This window comes from Rhinatrema bivittatum, chromosome 10, assembly GCF_901001135.1.
Source record: "Rhinatrema bivittatum chromosome 10, aRhiBiv1.1, whole genome shotgun sequence".
Classification (NCBI taxonomy): Eukaryota; Metazoa; Chordata; class Amphibia; order Gymnophiona; family Rhinatrematidae; genus Rhinatrema; species Rhinatrema bivittatum.
The window spans coordinates 126,575,778-126,594,752 of NC_042624.1; the positions used below are offsets into that span (position 1 = coordinate 126,575,778).

Sequence of the window (18,975 nt, forward strand, 5' to 3'; positions counted from 1 at the left end):
CAGTGCGAGGACAGGGCCGACACCGTTCACCAGCGACGCACACATTGTGAGGAAAGGGCCGACACCGTTCACCAGGGAAGCACACAGCGCGAGGACAGGGCCGATACCGTTCACCAGCGACGCACACAGCGCGAGGACAGGGCCGACACCGTTCACCAGCGACGCACACATTGTGAGGAAAGGGCCGACACCGTTCACCAGTGACGCACACAGGGCGAGGACAGGGCTGACACCGTTCACCAGCGACGCACACAGTGTGAGGACAGGGCCGACACCGTTCACCAGCGACGCACACAGCGCGAGGACAGGGCCGACACCGTTCACCAGCGACGCACACATTGTAAGGAAAGGGCCGACACCGTTCACCAGGGACGCACACAGTGCAAGGACAGGGCCGACACCGTTCACCAGCGACGCACACAGTGCAAGGACAGGGCCGACACCGTTCACCAGCGACGCACAGAGGGCGAGGACAGGGCCGACACCGTTCACCAGCGACGCACACAGGGCGAGGACAGGGCCGACACCGTTCACCAGCGACGCACACAGTGCAAGAAATGTAGTGCAAGAGCTGTGCCTGATTACTTCGCAAAGTGAGCCAGATGCTTTGAGCCTTGCAGTATAGATTAGCAGCAGAAGCGGGGGTGTCAGTAGTGCATCCTTCAAACGGAGGCTGAGAATGCAGCACCTCCTTCTGGCAAGGACTGCAGAGGCAGGAGTGTCTGCAGCAAACCTTCCTGCAAGGCAAAGGCTAGGACTGCAGAAGCAGCGGTTTTGCAATGCCTCGCACAGGCAGAGGCAGGGGTGTCTGCAGCAAACCTTCCTGCAAGGCAAAGGCTAGGACTGCAGAAGCAGGGGTTTTGCAATGCCTCGCACAGGCAGAGGCAGGGGTGTCTGCAGCAAACCTTCCTGCAAGGCAAAGGCTAGGACTGCAGAAGCAGGGGTTTTGCAATGCCTCGCACAGGCAGAGGCAGGGGTGTCTGCAGCAAACCTTCCTCCAAGGCAAAGGCTAGGACTGCAGAAGCAGGGGTTTTGCAATGCCTCGCACAGGCAGAGGCAGGGGTGTCTGCAGCAAACCTTCCTACAAGGCAAAGGCTAGGACTGCAGAAGCAGGGGTTTTGCAATGCCTCGCACAGGCAGAGGCAGGGGTGTCTGCAGTGCCTCCTGCTGGCAAAGGTTCACAGAGAACTGCATGCTTTTTTCAAACATTGTTACCTTTCCTCTCCATGTTTTTGATGTCCAGATACTGCGCTCCATGCTGGGATACAGTGTCCAGTAATCCCAGTTCAGGGTTATGGTGGACGGGTGGGATGGTGGCCATGTCTCTGAGGGCCTCGTCGAATGGCACCATGTCTGGTGGGAAGTGAAGCGATGGCAGGCTTCGGCTGGAGGTGTTCAGGCGGCTTTGCTCCTTACTTGGTGGAGGGGTAGAATTACGAATGAGGGTCTCTACTTCCAGGGTTGAGTTTAAGAAGGGGTTCGGCTCCTGTGGAACAGAAGAAAAGAAAAAAAAAGTGCACTGAGGATTGGTTCCATCAGCCGATCTCCTTTACAGACAGAACCAGTGCCGGAGCTGCCTAATTTACAGCCTCCCCCCATCTGAAGGAAGCTACTTAGTGCCTGTGTAGGGAACCCTTAATTTCCCTCACTAAGCAGAGTGCACCATGAAGATGGGGAGGAGCTTCTGTGCAGCAATAAGTGAGAGGTTTGGGAACATGCAGATGGTGTATCCTGGCTGTTTATCATCCCAAAGCACCTGCTATCCTCGTGGACTTTAGTTTGGATTTTGTTGAAATAGGAGCTCTCTGTCTCCTATCTTCTAATTTATGGGAAAGGAGTAAGGAAGTTCCCACTTAGGGGTCAGCCTCCCATTGACTCATCTAACTGCCTTTAAAGATTGGACTTTCTTGAACCAGTTTTTGAGATGTCCCTGTGAAAGCCTCTCCCCCTTGTTACAGTAGATTGGGGCATCCCTGTATTTGAGGATGGATGTGGGGTAAGGAAGACCTGCTTGTGCTGTATCTCCTATGGAGCATACACAGTGACAGTGGCCTGCTGCAGAGGGTTACAATCGATGGGCCGCAGGCTAGCCCCATGGACCGCCACTCTCACCTCTACCCTGGTCCAGTCAGGAGCACTGCCATCCGACATGGCTGCATGCCATCTTCCAACATGGATGGGACACGGTTGACACTGCTCGGCGAGACGTGTACTCCTTAGGCGTGTGCCTCCTGGCTGAATTTAAAGGGACCACAGCAGAAAAGGCCCCGTGGCCCCTCGATGACCTCACAAGTCTTGGCTTTTATAAGGCCCTTTTCTCCCTGCAAACTGTGCCTCGGCAGCAGGTCTCCCTATGTCCTAGTAGAGTGGGTTGCCAACCAATGTCCTGTGTCTTCAGTCTTCAGCACCAGTCTCCGTGGTTTTGGTCTTGCTCGTCAGTCCCATTGGTTGCCTCTTCAATTCTTCCGTGTGTCTCTCCTGCCTGTTCTGCTCCTTGCTTGCCTGCCTATCCGTCCCTCCTTTCCCTTCAGACAGATACTCGTTATTGATCGCTGCCTGATTCCTGAATCTGCCCCGACCATAGCCTGCCACCAGATCCGCCTTGCCTTCTCCTGTTCCAACTCTGCTATGTCCACAGATCTCGCCACAAGCAGAGGCCCCCACCTAAGATCTGCTGTCCCTGGTACCCAAAGGCTCAACCCAAGGGGAACGTGGGCTGGTAAAGGCGAAGCTCCAGTTGGGCCTTTGTCTCGTCCAGGTCCGCCCGTGACAGTGGGGATCTGCAGGACACTCCTCGCTGCAGGTTATGTCAATGCCACCTTGGCCCAAGCATCCATGATCGCAACAGGTTTATGAGGCCATGGACCCAGCGGACTTGTCCGCATTACAGGCCCATAACAGGACCTACAAACGGCCTTAGTGCTTTTAGCCACAGACATAAATAATCTCACCTGACAATGCCCACTGTTCCGTCTCTGCCAGAAGTGGTAACTGCGCCGCCTCCAGTAATAAGAACTGGCCAATACCTCAGTTACCGGTCACACCCCGGCATGCTGGGGCCCTCACAGAAACGTCAGGGATTTTTTAATCAGTGCCACATGCACTTCTCAACGTGAGGGCTCTGCATTCTGCTGATACATAAAATTGACGGGGCTGGCAGACTGATGATCCTGCATTGCAGCCTGTGTGCCAGGGAATATCCATGGCTCTGGTTATGACCATGAAGTATTCTTTGCGGCTCAGTCACAGCATCTGGAGGAATGTGCTGGTTTCTCTCTGATGGAGACTGGAAAGCTTGTTTGGATCCCGCAAAACATTCCCCTCCTCCAGTTTATCTGGTATGCCCGATACTGTCAGAGAACTGATGGTCGGTGATGGCAGAGGGAATTCCACCCTGCCCGGGGCTCTCCTCAGAATCACCTCGCAGGGACATCTTTATTTCTATTTCTAAATGAGTGACTTACAACCAATAACAACAAAGCATAGACCCAGATAAAGTATCAGACCAAGAATAGGAATACAAATAAATAAAAAGTAGAACTGACATCAAATTACATTATACTAAGAATCAAACTAATCAGCATGTCATTACCATAAAATTACAATTCATTATAAATGCCCAAGCTTTACATTGTTTACAAAACCTGAAATAATTCTTCATAAATGTAAGATCATTAGGGAGAAGCGCCAGTCTGCTCCCTGATCCATCCCCCAAACCTTCTGCTCTTCCATCACACCCGATCCTAAATCCGTCACTGTTCCTTCTAGGGGAAGCTCTTTCACAGGAAACCCTCTGGTGGGAGGATGAGAGCACAGGGATGCTAACCTACACGACTTTCTGCCCCTGTCTGCCAGTGGGGGAGCAGAACCCATTTCTCTGGACTGCTCTGCTAGGATGAAAAGGAATTTCTCCTGCCCCAGTGGAACAATAATCCTAGCTGGCCAAGTGTAAAAGAAAATTATTATTTACCTGCTAATTTTCGTTCCTGTAGTACCATGGATCAGTCCAGACAGTGGGTTATGTCCCCAATCCAGCAGATGGAGTCAGCACAAGCTTTGAGGGGGCGTATCCATATATACTACTACCCCCTCTGCAGGAGTTCAGTATCGAGTATATCAAAGCCCGAGTAGAAACCCCCGAAGGATCAAGTTTGTGGAAACAGATAATGAAAACAATTGTAACCGCAACAAGTAACTGCAAACATCCTACCAACTTGTAGGGAGCTGTGAAAAACAGCGAAAAGAAACAACTGTGAAGACACAGAACACTGCGAGCAAGAAGCAGCGCAGAGCTGAGCAGGATCAAGAACCCAAACGCGGTGGGCGTCTGGACTGATCCATGGTACTACAGGAACGAAAATTAGCAGGTAAATAATAATTTTCTTTTCCCTGTACGTACCTGGATCAGTCCAGACAGTGGGATGTACCCAAGCTTCCCTAAATCGGGTGGGGTCCTGCGAGGCCTGCTCGGAGAACCTGCTCGCCAAAGTGTCCAGAGACCGAAGAGGCGAGGTGCAGACGATAGTGCCTCGAGAACGTGTGTAACGATTTCCAGGTGGCTGCCCTACAAATTTCCTGCGAGGATACCGAGCGAACCTCCGCCCAGGAAGCCGCCTGAGAACGTGTAGAATGCGCTACGATTCCGGGTGGGGGAGTCCGACCCGCCCCAATGTAAGAAGCAGCAATGCCGGCCTTCAGCCATCTGGCAATGGTAGTCTTCGAGGCCTGAGACCCCTTCTTAGGACCGGCCCAGAGTACAAAGAGATGGTCAGAGGTTCGGAACTCATTTGTAGCCTCCAGATAGAGGCGCAGAGTGCGCTTGACATTCAAGAGACGGAGAGACTTCGGCTCTGAGGAAGAGAAGGACAGCAACTCCACCGTCTGGTTCACATGGAATGCAGAAACCACCTTCGGAAGGAAGGAGGGAACGGTGCGAAGCGAAACTCCAGAGTCGGAGAAATGGAGATAGGGCTCTCTACACAACAGAGCCTGCATCTCCGAGATGCGTCGAGCGGAACAGATGGTCACAAGAAATACAGTCTTGAGAGTGAGATCCTTTATCGTTGCACTGCGCAGCGGCTTGAACGGTGGTCCCGACAGGGAGCAAAGCACAAGGTTAAGACTCCAGGAGGGACAAGGGTCCCGTAACGGAGGACGCATATGCTTGACACCCTTGAGAAAACGAGCAATGTCAGGATACTGTAGAAGAGAGCCCCCATCGCTCAACAGCGAACCAAGGGCGGCCACCTGAACCCGTAGTGAATTATAGGCGAGCCCTTTTTCCACCCCCGCCTGTAGAAACTGAAGGATCTGAGGTACAGAAGCCTTAGCGGGTCTCGTGGCCTGGCTGGTACACCACAGCTCGAACACCTTCCAGACTCGAACATAGGCCGATGTCTTTCGTGCCCGCAATAGCGTGAATACTACCGCCTCCAGGTAGCCCCGACGCCGGAGGCGGCGCCTCTCAAAAGCCAGGCTGCAAGACAGAAGAATTCTGCCTGCTCGAAAAATACCGGGCCCTGATGTAGGAGCTGGGGGAGGTGCCCCAGCCTGATTGGCCTGTCGATCACCAGCTGTAGCAGGTCCGCAAACCAGGGTCGCCTGGGCCATTCTGGGGTGACGAAAACCACGGTCCCCTGATGGCTTTCTATTCTGCGGAGCATCCTGCCCACCAGGGGCCATGGTGGAAAAGAAAGATATGGCGGCCACGGGAGGACCAGGGCATCCACTCCCTCCGCGCTCTCTCCGGCGACTGAAGAAGCGTGGAGCCTTGGCGTTGAGAGCGGACGCCATCAGATCCAAGTGGGGGGCCCCCCACCGATGGACGAGAAGTTGCATTGCTTTGTCGGAGAGAGACCACTCTCCGGGTCCAGCAGTTGACGACTGAGGAAGTCCGCCTGGACGTTGTCCACACCGGCGACGTGCGAGGCCGCTAGCCGGACGAGATGACGCTCCGCCCATTGCATCAGCAGCGCCGCCTCGAGCGCGACCTGCGGGCTGCGCGTGCCTCCTTGTCGGTTGATGTAGACCACGGTGGTAGCGTTGTCCGATAGGATTCTGACTTCTCGGTTCCGAAGAAGCGGGAGGAAATGTCGCAGAGCTAGCCGGACCGCTCTGGTTTCCAGACGGTTGATTGACCACTTCGCCTCCACCGTGGACCACGTCCCCTGCGTGGCGCTTCGATCGCAGACTGCACCCCAGCCTGCTAGACTGGCATAGGTGGTCACCACCACCCAATTTGGCAGATCGAGGGACATGCCACGGGCCAGGTTCGGCGGATCCAACCACCAGCCCAGACTGTCCCTGGCATTCTGTGGGAGCGGGAGAATCATCTGATAGTCCTGCAATACTGGTTTCCAATGGGAGAAGAGCGCCCACTGTAAGGTCCTGAGGTGCGCGAAAGCCCAAGGTACAAGGTCGATGGTGGATCCCATCACTCCCAGGAGTTGCAGGTAGTCCCAGGAGGTGGGCTCTGGTAACGCAGAGAACCGTCGTGTGTGATCCCGCAAGGATTGAGCTTTGTCCTGGCGCAGAAAAACTTTGCCCAGTAGGGTGTCGAAAGTTGCCCCCAAAAAAAAACCCAAGCGTTGCGAGGGCATGCGGGAGCTCTTGGAGAAGTTCACTACCCATCCCAGGGAATGTAGAAACCGTACTACTCGAGTCACCGCTGAGCGTCCATGATCGAATGACTTCGCCCGGAGGAGCCAATCGTCCAGATAAGGATGAACCAGGATGCCCTCCTTCCGGAGAGCTGCCGCCACAACTACCATGATCTTGGTGAAGGTGTGCAGCGCCGGCGCCAATCCAAACGCGAGAGCCGTGAACTGAAAATGCTAGTCCAGAATTTTGAAACGAAGGAAACTGTGGTGGTCCGGGCGGATGGGAATGTGCAGGTAGGCCTCCGTTAAGTCCAGGGAGGCGAGGAACTCCCCCCGATGCACCGCCGCAATCACTGACCGGAGCGTTTCCATGCGGAACCGAACGACTCGAAGGGATTTGTTGACTTCCTTGAGGACTAGGATAGGCCGGAAGGAACCGTCCTTCTTTGGTACGACGAAATAGATGGAATAGTGGCCCGAGCCCACCTCTCCGAAGGGCACGGGCGCAGTAGCGCCTATCTCCCGGAGTCTGTCCAGCGTCAGCTGCACCGCTCCTCTCTTGAGGTCCGAGCCACAGGGGGAAAAGATGAACCTTCCCTGCGGGGGGCGGACAAATTCCAATGCGTAGCCGTGTTTTATGGTATCCAGGACCCACTGGTCCGAGGTGATCCGTGCCCACTCCGCTTAGAAATACGTTAGTCGGTCCCCAATCCTGGGGACAGGGGAGTGGGCGAGACTGGCATCATTGTGAAGACTTGGTATAGGGGTTCCCGGTTCCGGGAGTAGTGCGTGCGGGCCGATGCCCGCGGAAGGCGCGCAACCAGGGCTGAGACCTGGGGGCGGATGGCCGGGAGCCCGTCTGTCTGTAGCCCCTGTAGCGCCGTTGCGCTCTGGCTCTGGTCCGAGAAGAAGAAAACGCTCTGGATGGTCGAAACCTATCCTCCGGCAGCCGATGAACAGCGTTCTCCCCCAGGGACTTGATGATCTGGTCCAAATCCTCCCCGAAGAGGAACTTGCCCCTGAAGGGAAGAGAGCCCAGACTGGACTTAGAGGACGTATCAGACGCCCAATTGCGTAGCCACAGTAGTCGTCGTGCTGCCACTACCGAAACCATGGATCTTGTGAGGACCCGAAAAAGGTCGTACGAGGCGTCCGCCCCATACGCCACTGCGGCTTCTAGCCGATCTGCCTGGGCAGCCTCATCGGACGGCAGGTTCTGAGACGTGAGGAGTTGTTGCACCCAAAGGAGACTAGCCCGCTGGGCAAGCGAACTGCACATCACCGCCCGCATACCCAGAGCGGAGACCTCGAAAACCCGCTTAAGGAAAACTTCCAACTTACGATCCTGTGTGTCCCGCAACGCCGCACCTCCCGTCACTGGGATAGTCGTCCTCTTCGTGACCGCCGACACTGCGGAGTCCACCTTTGGGACCTTGATGAGGTCCAGAAAATCTTCGGGGAGCGGGTACAGCTTTTCCATAGCCCGGCTGCTCTTCAGGGAGGCCTCCGGGGTGTCCCATTCCCTGGTGAGAAGTTGTAAAAACGAGTCATGAATGGGAAAAGCCCGAGCCCTCGGCCGGAGTGCCGCCAGGACAGGATCTCCCTTCCTTGAAGAAGTGATGACAGCGGGAGCTACTGGGGCAGGCGGGTCTGGTGGCGGATCCAAATCTAATTCTTGGATGATCTGCGGGATGAGGTCGTCCAGCTCTTCCCTCTGGAAGAGGCGTAGGGTACGCGGATCATCCCCCTCCTGTGTGCCGTCCCCTTGTCCCCCGTCCGGGAGGTCAAGTCCATGTCTCGCTGGGTCTGGCACCGCCCCCACTGCCGCGGGCGTGGATCGGACCCGGGTAGGAAGGCGGGAGGCCCCCACTCCCGGAGGGTCGGGGGGGGCCGGCGTCGAGGGCGACATCCGAGGGATCTTAGGAGGGGGGGGGGGTCCCACAGGTGCTTCCAGCCCCTGCAGATAAGCGGTATGCATGAGCAGGATAAACTCCGGAGAGAACCCCGGCCTGCTCGGGTGCGCTTCGGGGGCGGCGTGGTTCCTGCTCCCTGGCTCTGGGTGCTTGGTTCCTGCACCAAAATCGGGGGAATACCCCCGCTGGTAGAGTCCTCCAGGGATCCGTTCTCCCTCGTGGCCTCCAGGGATCCGTTCCCCCTCGTGGCCTGCGCCTCAGGGCGCTCAGAATGTAAAATGGCCGCCGTTCCCGCCAAAAATGGCGGAGTGGCCGGCCCGCACCGCCCGGGCAAAAAAGAGAAATCAGTCAGGGACTGTGAGGTACCTTCCCCCCCGGGAAGGCATCGTGCACAGATGCCCTCCCGGGAAATCCGGGACCCCGGGTCTCCGCAGGCCGCACAGCGGGACGGCCGCGGCATCGGGATCGCTGCAGGAGAAAAGAAAAAAAGCCACGGGGGGGGGGGGCCACGCGCACAAAGGCGCCGCTGCGGGGGGGCCCGGTCGGCCCGCACTGCCCGCTGTCTGAAAATAGAGGAGGGTGCCGCGGGGGGGGGCCTTCCCGGCCACACGACCCGCCCCAGACATCTTTCCCTAAATGGCTCAGCAGCCCATGAGGAGCTGTAAAATGGCCGCGGGTGAGGGAGTAAAGAGCGAAGAGGCCGGCTCCACCGGCTTTCGCGGGCACCGGGGGCTGAGCTGTGAAGGAAAAAACTACAAAGGAAAAACAAACTTACCCCTGGCTGCAACGAGAAATAAACAGCAAGGCCGCAGAGAAGAGACAAGGAAGATAAGCCACTCCCCAGGAGTTGAAAGAACTCTGCCTTTTTTTTTTTTTTTTTTTTTAAACTTAATACAAACTTGATCCACAGAAAAAGACAACAACAAGCCATAATCAAGCAAGAAAGTGAAGGAAAAGGAGGGGAAGCCTGATTCCCCTACTCGCATCTGCTGGAGTCAGAAGATACTGGGCTCCTGCAGAGGGGGTAGTAGTACATATGGTGACGCCCCCTCAAAGCTTGTGCTGACTCCATCTGCTGGATTGGGGACATAACCCACTGTCTGGACTGATCCAGGTACGTACAGGGAATGGGTGGTACCCAGTGGGTACTGCTGACTAAGAAGCTTCAGGAAACCTTTCACCCTTCTCTTTTTTGGCTTCTGCTGCTCTAAACCAGATTAGTGACTGGTGCCAGTGTAAGTACCTTGGTACAATTGGTCAGGAACTACTTCACTAATGTCTATGTCTAATGATATATTGTAACCGAACCTTTGACGGCACCTGTTAGAATGTACTATAGTACACTTACCTACATTAAATATGTGCCTACATGTAAACCGTTGCGACGGTATTTAACTTAGCAACGGTATAGAAACATTTTTAAATAAATAAATAATGATCATCAGCTCACTGCCGCCTCATGTTTCCACAGAGAGAAGGAAGAAAAGGCCTAGAAGAGAATGGAAGGACACAATTACAACTGAAGCTGCCTTATTCCCCCATAAGAGTCCATCTGCTTTCCACAGAACAATGAGAAATGCAATCCAAGGTTACCTGAAAGGATGCGGAATAGAAAAAAGTGTCAAACGTATTAGAGAGGAGGTGAGAAGGCAATGAAAGGGCTGAGGAGTGGTTACCTGCTTGGGATCCTCATGCCATGGTATCTCGGAGAAGCAGTAGTGGTGGAAAAGGCCCAGCTTCTGAGTGATCAGGCAGTGCACGATGTGGGCGCGAGCGTTCTGCCACTGAAGCAGACGCGTCAGGGAGCGGCTGAGGGATGCACCCAGATCCGAGGACCAATTGTAGGTGTACAGGGTCAACTGTGGGGAGAAAGAAAACGTGAGAAGCAGTGAGGGCACAGAGAGAATGGGGAGACAGTGAGAGAAGGCAAGAGAAAGGGAGGAACAAGAAAAAACAAAATGGTAGAAAGAAGAGAGAGAGAGAAGCTGGGGTAAGACATTTAACTAGGGCATACATTACCTTTTTATCAACAATATCAATGAGGAGAAACCTCTGTCGTGGCACCAGATCCTTCCCTGAAGCCGACGAGTCTGAGCTCCTGTCTGACGATACAATCTCCATGGCCTCGAAGCGCTGAAATCCCTTACGAGCTGCCAGAGATCAGGACATAAGATGAATGTGACTGGTCAGGGGTAGCGGGAGAGGACCAGAGAGGGGTTAGGGATGCAGAGAGATGATCTGTAACTCAGGGGTGCAGGAGAGTGGGGTCTGCGATCCAGAAGCAGAGAGCAGTTTTGTGTTGCTGTTTTCTGCAAGGGCTGGAATTATACAGAATTAGATCGACTATCACAGGACCTTCCAACAAAGTGAGGAGAAAGTTGTGACTATGACTGGTTACAGAGATCCCACCCATCATCCAAGTATCTCCTAAGAAATCCCACCCATCTTTTACTATCTCATATGAGGCCAGGCTTAAGGAAATCGATGCCAGAACAACATGGGAGTCCATATTCCAAAGCTTACTAGGGCAGCTTTATCCAGATATTCAGTAGCACTTATCCTGACAACTCTAGGACAGTGACTTATGTGACTGGACTTACCCGGGAACACTTCCAGTGCTGTGGCTCAGTTTTGGGCAGGCAATGATTTGCTCAGACAATATTTACCAGCTCAGGGGAATAATTTCATAGAAACATGATGGCAAAAAAGCCCATACTGTCCCCATCCACACCAACTATTCATCTTTATAATCCCTATCACTCCCCCTCAGAGATCCCCTGTATTTATCCCATGCTTTCCTGAATTCAGATACGGTTTTTGTCTCTATCACTTCCAATAGGAGGCCGTTCCATGCATCCACCACCCTGTCTGAAAAGAAATATTTCCTAAGATTACTCCTGGGTCTACCCCTTTCACGTTCATCTTGTGACCTCTCGTTCTAGAGCCTCCTTTCCATTGTAAAAGGCTCACTTCCTATGCATGGAAACCTTTGAGATATTTGAATGCCTCTATCATATCTCCCCTATCTCCCCTTTCCTAGAGATTGTTTAGATCTTTAAGTCTATCCCCATATGCTTTATGATGAAGACCACTGCCCATTTCAGTAGCCACCTCTGCATAATCTCCATCCTGTTTGTATCCTATTGAAGGTTGCGTCTCCAGAACTGTACTCAGTATTCCCAGTGAGGTCTCACCAGGGACCTATACAGGGGCAATATCTCCTCCCTTTCTCTGCTGACCAGTCCTCTCCCTATGCAGCCAAGCATCCATCTGGCTATTGCTATCACCTTATCCACCTGTCTGGCCACATTGAGACCATCAGATACAATCACCTCCAGATCCTGCTCCTCTTTCGTGCTTAGAAGAATTTTACCTCCTATGTTGTAGCTCTCCCTTGAGTTTTGCATCCTAAATGCATAATTTTGCATTTTTTCTTATCACTAAATCTTAGCTGCCAGATCTTAGACCATTCCTTCAGCTTTACTAGATCCCTCATGTTTTCCTGATAATCCTTTCACTATGTTGCTTATGAAAATATTGAAAAGAACTGGTCCAAGGACTGAGCCCTAAGGCATAGCACTAGTAATGCCCTCCTACTCAAACTCCATTTACCACTACCACTTGTCATCTCTCCACTCAATCACTCTAGGTCCCATACTAAAGGCACTCCATTTTTTTTTTATTGTGAAGACTTCAATTCCACAAGCACAGAAAAGGTACAGAGATGGGAGCAACAGTTAAACATTCCAGACAGTGGTTAAGCAAATCCTCATTTAAACAGTAATTTCCCCCTTGTATGCAAACGAAACACCCCAAACTTCAGTACACACGATCGCTACAATCATACCAGACACACTCCAATATAAAGCTCCTATGTGTAACCGTGCCAAAGGCCTTGCTGAAATCCAAGTACACTATGTCCAGCACTCTTCCCTCAATAAAACTCTGCTCACCCAATCAATGAAATTGATCAGACTTGTCTGACAAGATTTACCTGTGGTAAAACCAAGCTGCCTCAAATCTTGCAAACCACTGGATTAAAAAAACTGCACTATCCTCTGTTTTAGCAGCGATTCCATTAATGTGTTTGATGTGAACCGATGAGATGCTCCCAACGTCCATCGGTATATAAAAGCTTCTAAATAAATAAATGTGCTCATCCCAGAGGTCAGACTAACCAGTCTGTGGTTCCCAGCCTACGCCTTATTTCCCTATCAGCCTGTCTCCAGTCCTCTGGAACTATTGATAACTCTTACAAAGCATTGAAAAGGTCAGCAAGCAGAGCTGCCAGAACTTCTCTAAGTTCAACCCTGAAGATTTGTCTGGCTGACACATCTTTTAACTCTATACCTTAGAACAGATGATGGCAAAAAGTCTGCCCTTTTATGCTTGTCCACATTGCCAAGGATATTTCCCTGTTGCTAGCCATAGTGTGAGGCCCGTTTGTAGATACCACTCTTTATTCTTTTCATGGTCTTCTTCTTTTGGGTAAATGAGAGTATAAGAGCTCATGCTTAGTTCATCCTAGCACCATTCTTCTCCCATAATAATCTAAGCAGCCACCACCACCACCAGTGTGGCTCTTGTCTAAGCCTCTGACTCAGTAGGTCTCCATGGCCTTTCCAGACTGTACTGTCACCACCAACCACTGCTCTAAACCAGTTGATGTAAGTGCATTGCCTGCCAGGCAGACCAGACTATGTGAGTGTCTGTATTTTTATTAGGACTTCTAATTATTATAGAGCTTGCAATCTGCCAGACAGACTCAGCCACAAATTTGCCTGCATTTCCACTAAGACGTCTGATATTTCATATCATCTATTTTTCCATCCACTCTGGCAACTCCAACACTAGTCATTGAATTACTTGAATAGGGCACTTTAAGCAGGTGCCGCTAGGTCTCGCTTCTGCTACCTCCTTACTTTTTTCTAACTAAGGGTTTTCTTTGCTTCAGTGTTTACTGAAGAGGATGTCAGAAAATTGGTTCTTAGCTGCTAATTTTCCTTCCTGTAGTACCACAGATCAATCCAGACTCCTACAGCCACTGGCATATAACCTGGGGTAGCACCTGCAGTCCCTCAGTATTACTATGTACCCAAGCTGATACAGTAAAAACACCCCTAACAAATTTTAGATGCAACCCCTCTCAAACGAGCAGAGGACAAACAACATATAACCATAAATGATCTGAAAATGTCACGGAGAAGTAGAAGCCTGTGCCATTCTTCAGACAATGAGGACAACAGACAAAAAGACAGATTGAGCGGACTCTCCAAAAGCACACACCCCTTGGGCGGGACTCTGGACTGATCTGTGGTACTACAGGAATGAACATTAGCAGGTAAGAACCAATTTTCCTTTCCTTGTTCGTATCCAGATCAGTCCAGACTCCTGGGATGTACCAAAGCTTCCCTAAACTGGGTGGGACTGTGAGAGTCCCACTCGAAGAACGCTCTCTCTGAAACTAGCAACTTCCGATGCCTGAATGTCCAATCTATAGAGTCTGGCAAAGGGATGCAAAGATTTCCAAGTTACAGGGACACTAGCTGACATTCTGCCCAGGAGGCTGCCTGGGCCTGGGTTGAATGAACCCTTAACCCCTCCAGGACAGGACGACTGCAACAAATGTAAGCAGAACCAATGGCCTCCTTCAACCAACTTGCAATCATGACTTTCACAGCCTTCTGACACCTTTTTGCATCACTCCACAGCACAAAAAGGTGATCTAACAATTTGAAACTGTTAATAACCTCCAGGTAACGTAACAAGGCGTGACTGATATCCAAATGCCTTAGGTCCTCAGCATGAGGCATTCCCGGCTCCAGATTTGGAAAAGCCGGAAGTTCCACTGATTGACTTAAGTGGAACGCCAAAACTACCTTAGGTAGAAAAGAACGAACCATCTTCAACGAGACCCCCGAATCTGAGATCTGTAAGAAAGGCTCCCTGCAGAACAGGGCTTGAAGTTCACAGACCCTTCTGGTGAAACAAATAGCCACCAGGACAACCACCTTCAAAGCGAGATAATTTAAGGTAGCCCTTTTAAGAGGCTCAAATGGCGCCACACACATGCCTTTGAGAACCAAATTAAGACTCTAAGAGGTACATACTGATCTAGGAGGAGGCCACAAATGCTTCGCTCCCCTGAGAACATGCACCACATTTGGATGTGATGCCAGAGGTTTCCCATGAATCTGCCCAGGGAACGAGTTCCAAGGTAGATGCCATGGAGCCGTGAACCTGTAAGTAATCCCATACCCTGGGCACATGTAAGAGACTCCACACCTGGGACTATAACTTGAGCATACACTTCTCTGTGAGAAAGACCTTCCCCAATCAGGTATCGAAACGTGCTCCCAGAAATTCCAATACTTGGGAGGAGAGAAGCTGGCTCTTGGATAAGTTCAATATCTAACCCGACTGCAAGCGGCGCATCACTACCTCCACCGCCTGCTTGCACAGGTCTTCCGACTTTGCTCGAATCTGCCAGCCATCCAAGATATGGGTGTACAAGCATGCCCCTCTTTTCTAAGGGCCACCGCCATCACCACCATCACTTTGGTGAAGGTCCGGGAAGCTGTCGCCAAGCCAAACGGAAGGGTGCAAAATTGAAAATGCTCTCCTAAAACCATGAACCAGACATACCTCGGATGGTCTGGATGGATCCAGAGATGCAGATAAGCCTCAGCCAGATCCTGGGATGCCAAAAACTCTCCTCTTCAAACCGCCGCAATGAAGGAAAGCAAAGTTTCCATTCAAAAACAAAGAACTTTGAGAGTCAGATTCACCTTCTTTAAGTCCAGTATTGGGCAGAACACCCTGTCCTTTTTGGACACCACAAAATGAATGGAAAAATGACCCATTCTTTGCTCCTGCAGAGGTACTGGAACTATGGCCCCCAGCTGATGCAGCCGATCGAGAGTCTGAAGCACGATTTGCTTCTTTTCCATCATGGCACAGGGAGACACCATGAAGAGGCTTCGCAGTGGGTGAGCAAACTGTAAAGAATTCTATCACGCTTAGAATCCACTGGTCCGACGTGATCTTGGCCCACTCCTCGTAAAAATGAGAAAGACGACCTCCTATCACCGGGACAGAGGAGTGGGCCAGCCTTGCTTTATTGTGAGGGTTCAGCTCCGCCAGAACCCTGGCGGAGCTGAACCCACATCCCTGCCTGGTCTGTGGGTCCAAAAGGACTGACTCCAGGACTGCGACCTCTCTGAGGCTTGCCGCTGACCAGTTACCGGAGTTTTACTCTGCCTGAAACGCCTTTACCCCTGAAACCGGGAGCGAGACTGAAAGGATCCCTTAGACCCCCTTGGGCTTGTCCTCCGGCAATTTGTGAACCTTATTCTCTCCCAACAGCTTAATCAGCTGATCCAAGTCCTCACCAAAAAGAAGCCTGCCCTTGAATGGCAATGCCCCAAGCTGAACCTTTGAGGGAACATCAGCAGACCAGTTCTGCAACCAAAGAAGTCTTCTGGCGGAAACCATCGTTTTGGACCCAAGGGTAACAGAGCTCCTAGAAAAACACCCATAGACCAAATACACACAGTACCGGAATTGTTAGTCAATGTGAGATAGGCAGAGCTAACAAATTATTACATTTATTAACAAAAAGTGGATATAGGGAATGGAGAAAAGATTTAATCTGTAAACAGGAACAGATAAACAGTAAAAGGTAACTAAACACTTTACACTACTTATTTAATGCCTGGGGAGGTCAGGAAATAGGCCGGCCACAAGGTCTGATCTGCTCCCTCTGCACTCCCAGCTGAGACTGGAGACTTCCAGAGCCCTCAGGGCCAATTAATGTACAAAGTACTAAGGATAGCTTTATCACCAATGGCCTTCTGACTGATCATTGATTTTTGGCCAATGGCATTGCAGGATATTTCAGTTTTACATTTCCTCAAGGCTCCTGGGATGTTTATGCTGTTCAAGTCCCCTTCTGAGTCAAGGCAGCATGCAAAGTCTTTGCTTGAACTGCAGTACAGAGGTCGAATACCACCTGCAGGCCAGCACAGAGCAAATGAACTCTCTGGGGAAAACATGTCAAAGGCAGAATAAACCACGGAGCATTCAAAACCCCTGTTTTGCAACAATTGCTAACTTGTTAAAAGACAGGAACCAAACAGTAGGACTAAATGATCAGTTTTCCAAATGGAGAAAGCTCAGTAGTAGAGTTCCCCAGGGATCTGTACTGGAACCCTGTGCTGTTTAACATATTTATTAATGATCTGGAAAAGGGAATGACAAATGAGGTGATCGAAATTATTGTTAAAATAATAGCACATTTCAGGAATTGCAGAAGGACTTTGTGAGATTAGAAGACTGGCAGCTGAAGTTTAATGTGGAAAGTACAAAGTGATGCACATAGGGAAAATTAATAATTCTCAGCTCAGTGTGTGGCAGTGGTGAAAAAAGAAATAAAATGAGTGGACTTATTTGGAAATGAATGGAGAATAATACAGAGAGCATCATTATTGCCTCTGCTGATCTATGGTGGAACCGCAGTTCTGGTTCTCTCATCTCAATGTCACAGCAGAAGAGGTGGGGGAAAAAATGATAAAGGGGATGAGAGGCTGCGCAAGCTGGGGCAGGAGAGACGTTTATAAAATCACGAGTGACACTAACAAGGGGACAGCCCATGAAACTAACAACCTGCAGAGTCAAACAAAATCACAGAAAGTAATTTTTCACTCCATGCACAGCCAAGCTGTGGGATCTGTTGCCAGAGGACGTGGGTTTAAAAGATGTTGCTATCTACAAAAATTGCCTCTAAACAAAAATCACCCTTTTAATACTGGATAGACAAAAGCCAAAGGTACAGGGTGAAAAATATCTTACTTGCTAATATCAACTGTCCGGTATGTAATGTGAAGACATCTGCCACCTCTTAGGCAATGCCCTTACTAAACACATATACCGTTAATTTGAAATCTCAAATTAAGTTGCAGTCAGCAGGGAATAGTGATATGGTTTGCTATTTTCTTTCATAAGAACATAAGAAATTACCATGTGGGTCAGACCAAGGGTCCATCAAGCCCAGCATCCTGTTTCCAACAGAGGCCAAAACCAGGTCACAAGAACCTGGCAATTACCCAAACACTAAGAAGATCCCATGCTACTGATGCAATTAATAGCAGTGTCTATTCCCTAAGTAAACTTGATTAATAGCAGTTAATGGACTTCTCCTCCAAGAACTTATCCAAACCTTTTTTGAACCCAGCTACACTAACTGCACTAACCACATCCTCTGGCGACAAATTCCAGAGCTTTATTGTGCATTGAGTGAAAAAGAATTTTCTCTGATTAGTCTTAAATGTGCTACTTGCTAACTTCATGGAGTGCCCCCTAGTCCTTCTATTATTTGAAAGTGTAAATAACTGATTCACATCTACTAGTTCTAGACCTCTCATGATTTTAAAGACCTCTATCATATCTCCCCTCAGCCGTCTCTTCTCCAAGCTGAACAGCCCTAACCTCTTCAGCATTTCCTCATAGGGGAGCTGTTCCATCCCCTTTATCATTTTGGTTGCCCTTCTCTGTAGCTTCTCCATCGCAACTATATCTTTTTTGAGATGCGGCGACCAGAATTGTACACAGTATTCAAGGTGCGGTCTCATCATGGAGCGATACAGAGGCATTATGACATTTTCCGTTTTATTAACCATTCCCTTCCTAATAATTCCCAACATTCTGTTTGCTTTTTTGACTGCCGCAGCACACTGAGCCGACGATTTTAAAGTATTATCCACTATGACACCTAGATCCTTTTCCTGGGTGGTAGCTCCTAATATGGAACCTAACATCGTGTAACTACAGCAAGGGTTATTTTTCCCTATATGCATCACCTTGCACTTGTCCACATTAAATTTCATCTGCCATTTGGATGCCCAATCTTCCAGTCTTGCAAGGTCCTCCTGTAATGTATCACAGTCTGCCTGTGATTTAACTACTCTGAATAATTTTGTATCATCCGCAAATTTGATAACCTCACTCGTCTTATTCCTTTCCAGATCATTTATATATATATTGAAAAGCACCGATCTATATACAGATCCCTGAGGCACTCCACTGTTTACCCTTTTCCACTGAGAAAATTGACCATTTAATCCTACTCTCTGTTTCCTGTCTTTTAGCCAGTTTGTAATCCAGGAAAGGACATCGCCTCCTATCCCATGACTTTTTAGTTTTCTTAGAAGCCTCTCATGAGGGACTTTGTCAAACGCCTTCTGAAAATCCAAATACACCACATCTACCGGTTCACCTTTATCCACATGTTTATTAACCCCTTCAAAAAAGTGAAGCAGGTTTGTGAGGCAAGAATTCCCTTGGGTAAATCCATGTTGACTGTGTTCCATTAAACCATGTCTTTCTATATGCTCTACGATTTTGATCTTGAGAATAGTTTCCACTATTTTTCCCGGCACTGAAGTCAGGCTCACTGGTCTATAGTT

General features: G+C 50.2%; 1 protein-coding gene across 4 annotated transcripts in view; it reads right to left on the bottom strand.

The window, feature by feature from the left end:
• Positions 1-18,975, bottom strand: part of SZT2 (SZT2 subunit of KICSTOR complex) — a 446,100-nt gene that overhangs the window by 91,740 nt on the left and 335,385 nt on the right. For all 4 annotated transcript variants that reach the window (XM_029618788.1, XM_029618789.1, XM_029618790.1 and 1 more), the window contains exons 57-59: positions 10,532-10,662; positions 10,189-10,371; positions 1,216-1,486 (exon numbers count right to left, since the gene is read on the bottom strand). In XM_029618788.1, the coding sequence (XP_029474648.1) occupies positions 1,216-1,486; positions 10,189-10,371; positions 10,532-10,662 (585 nt within the window). The remainder of the gene's footprint in view (positions 1-1,215; positions 1,487-10,188; positions 10,372-10,531; positions 10,663-18,975) is intronic.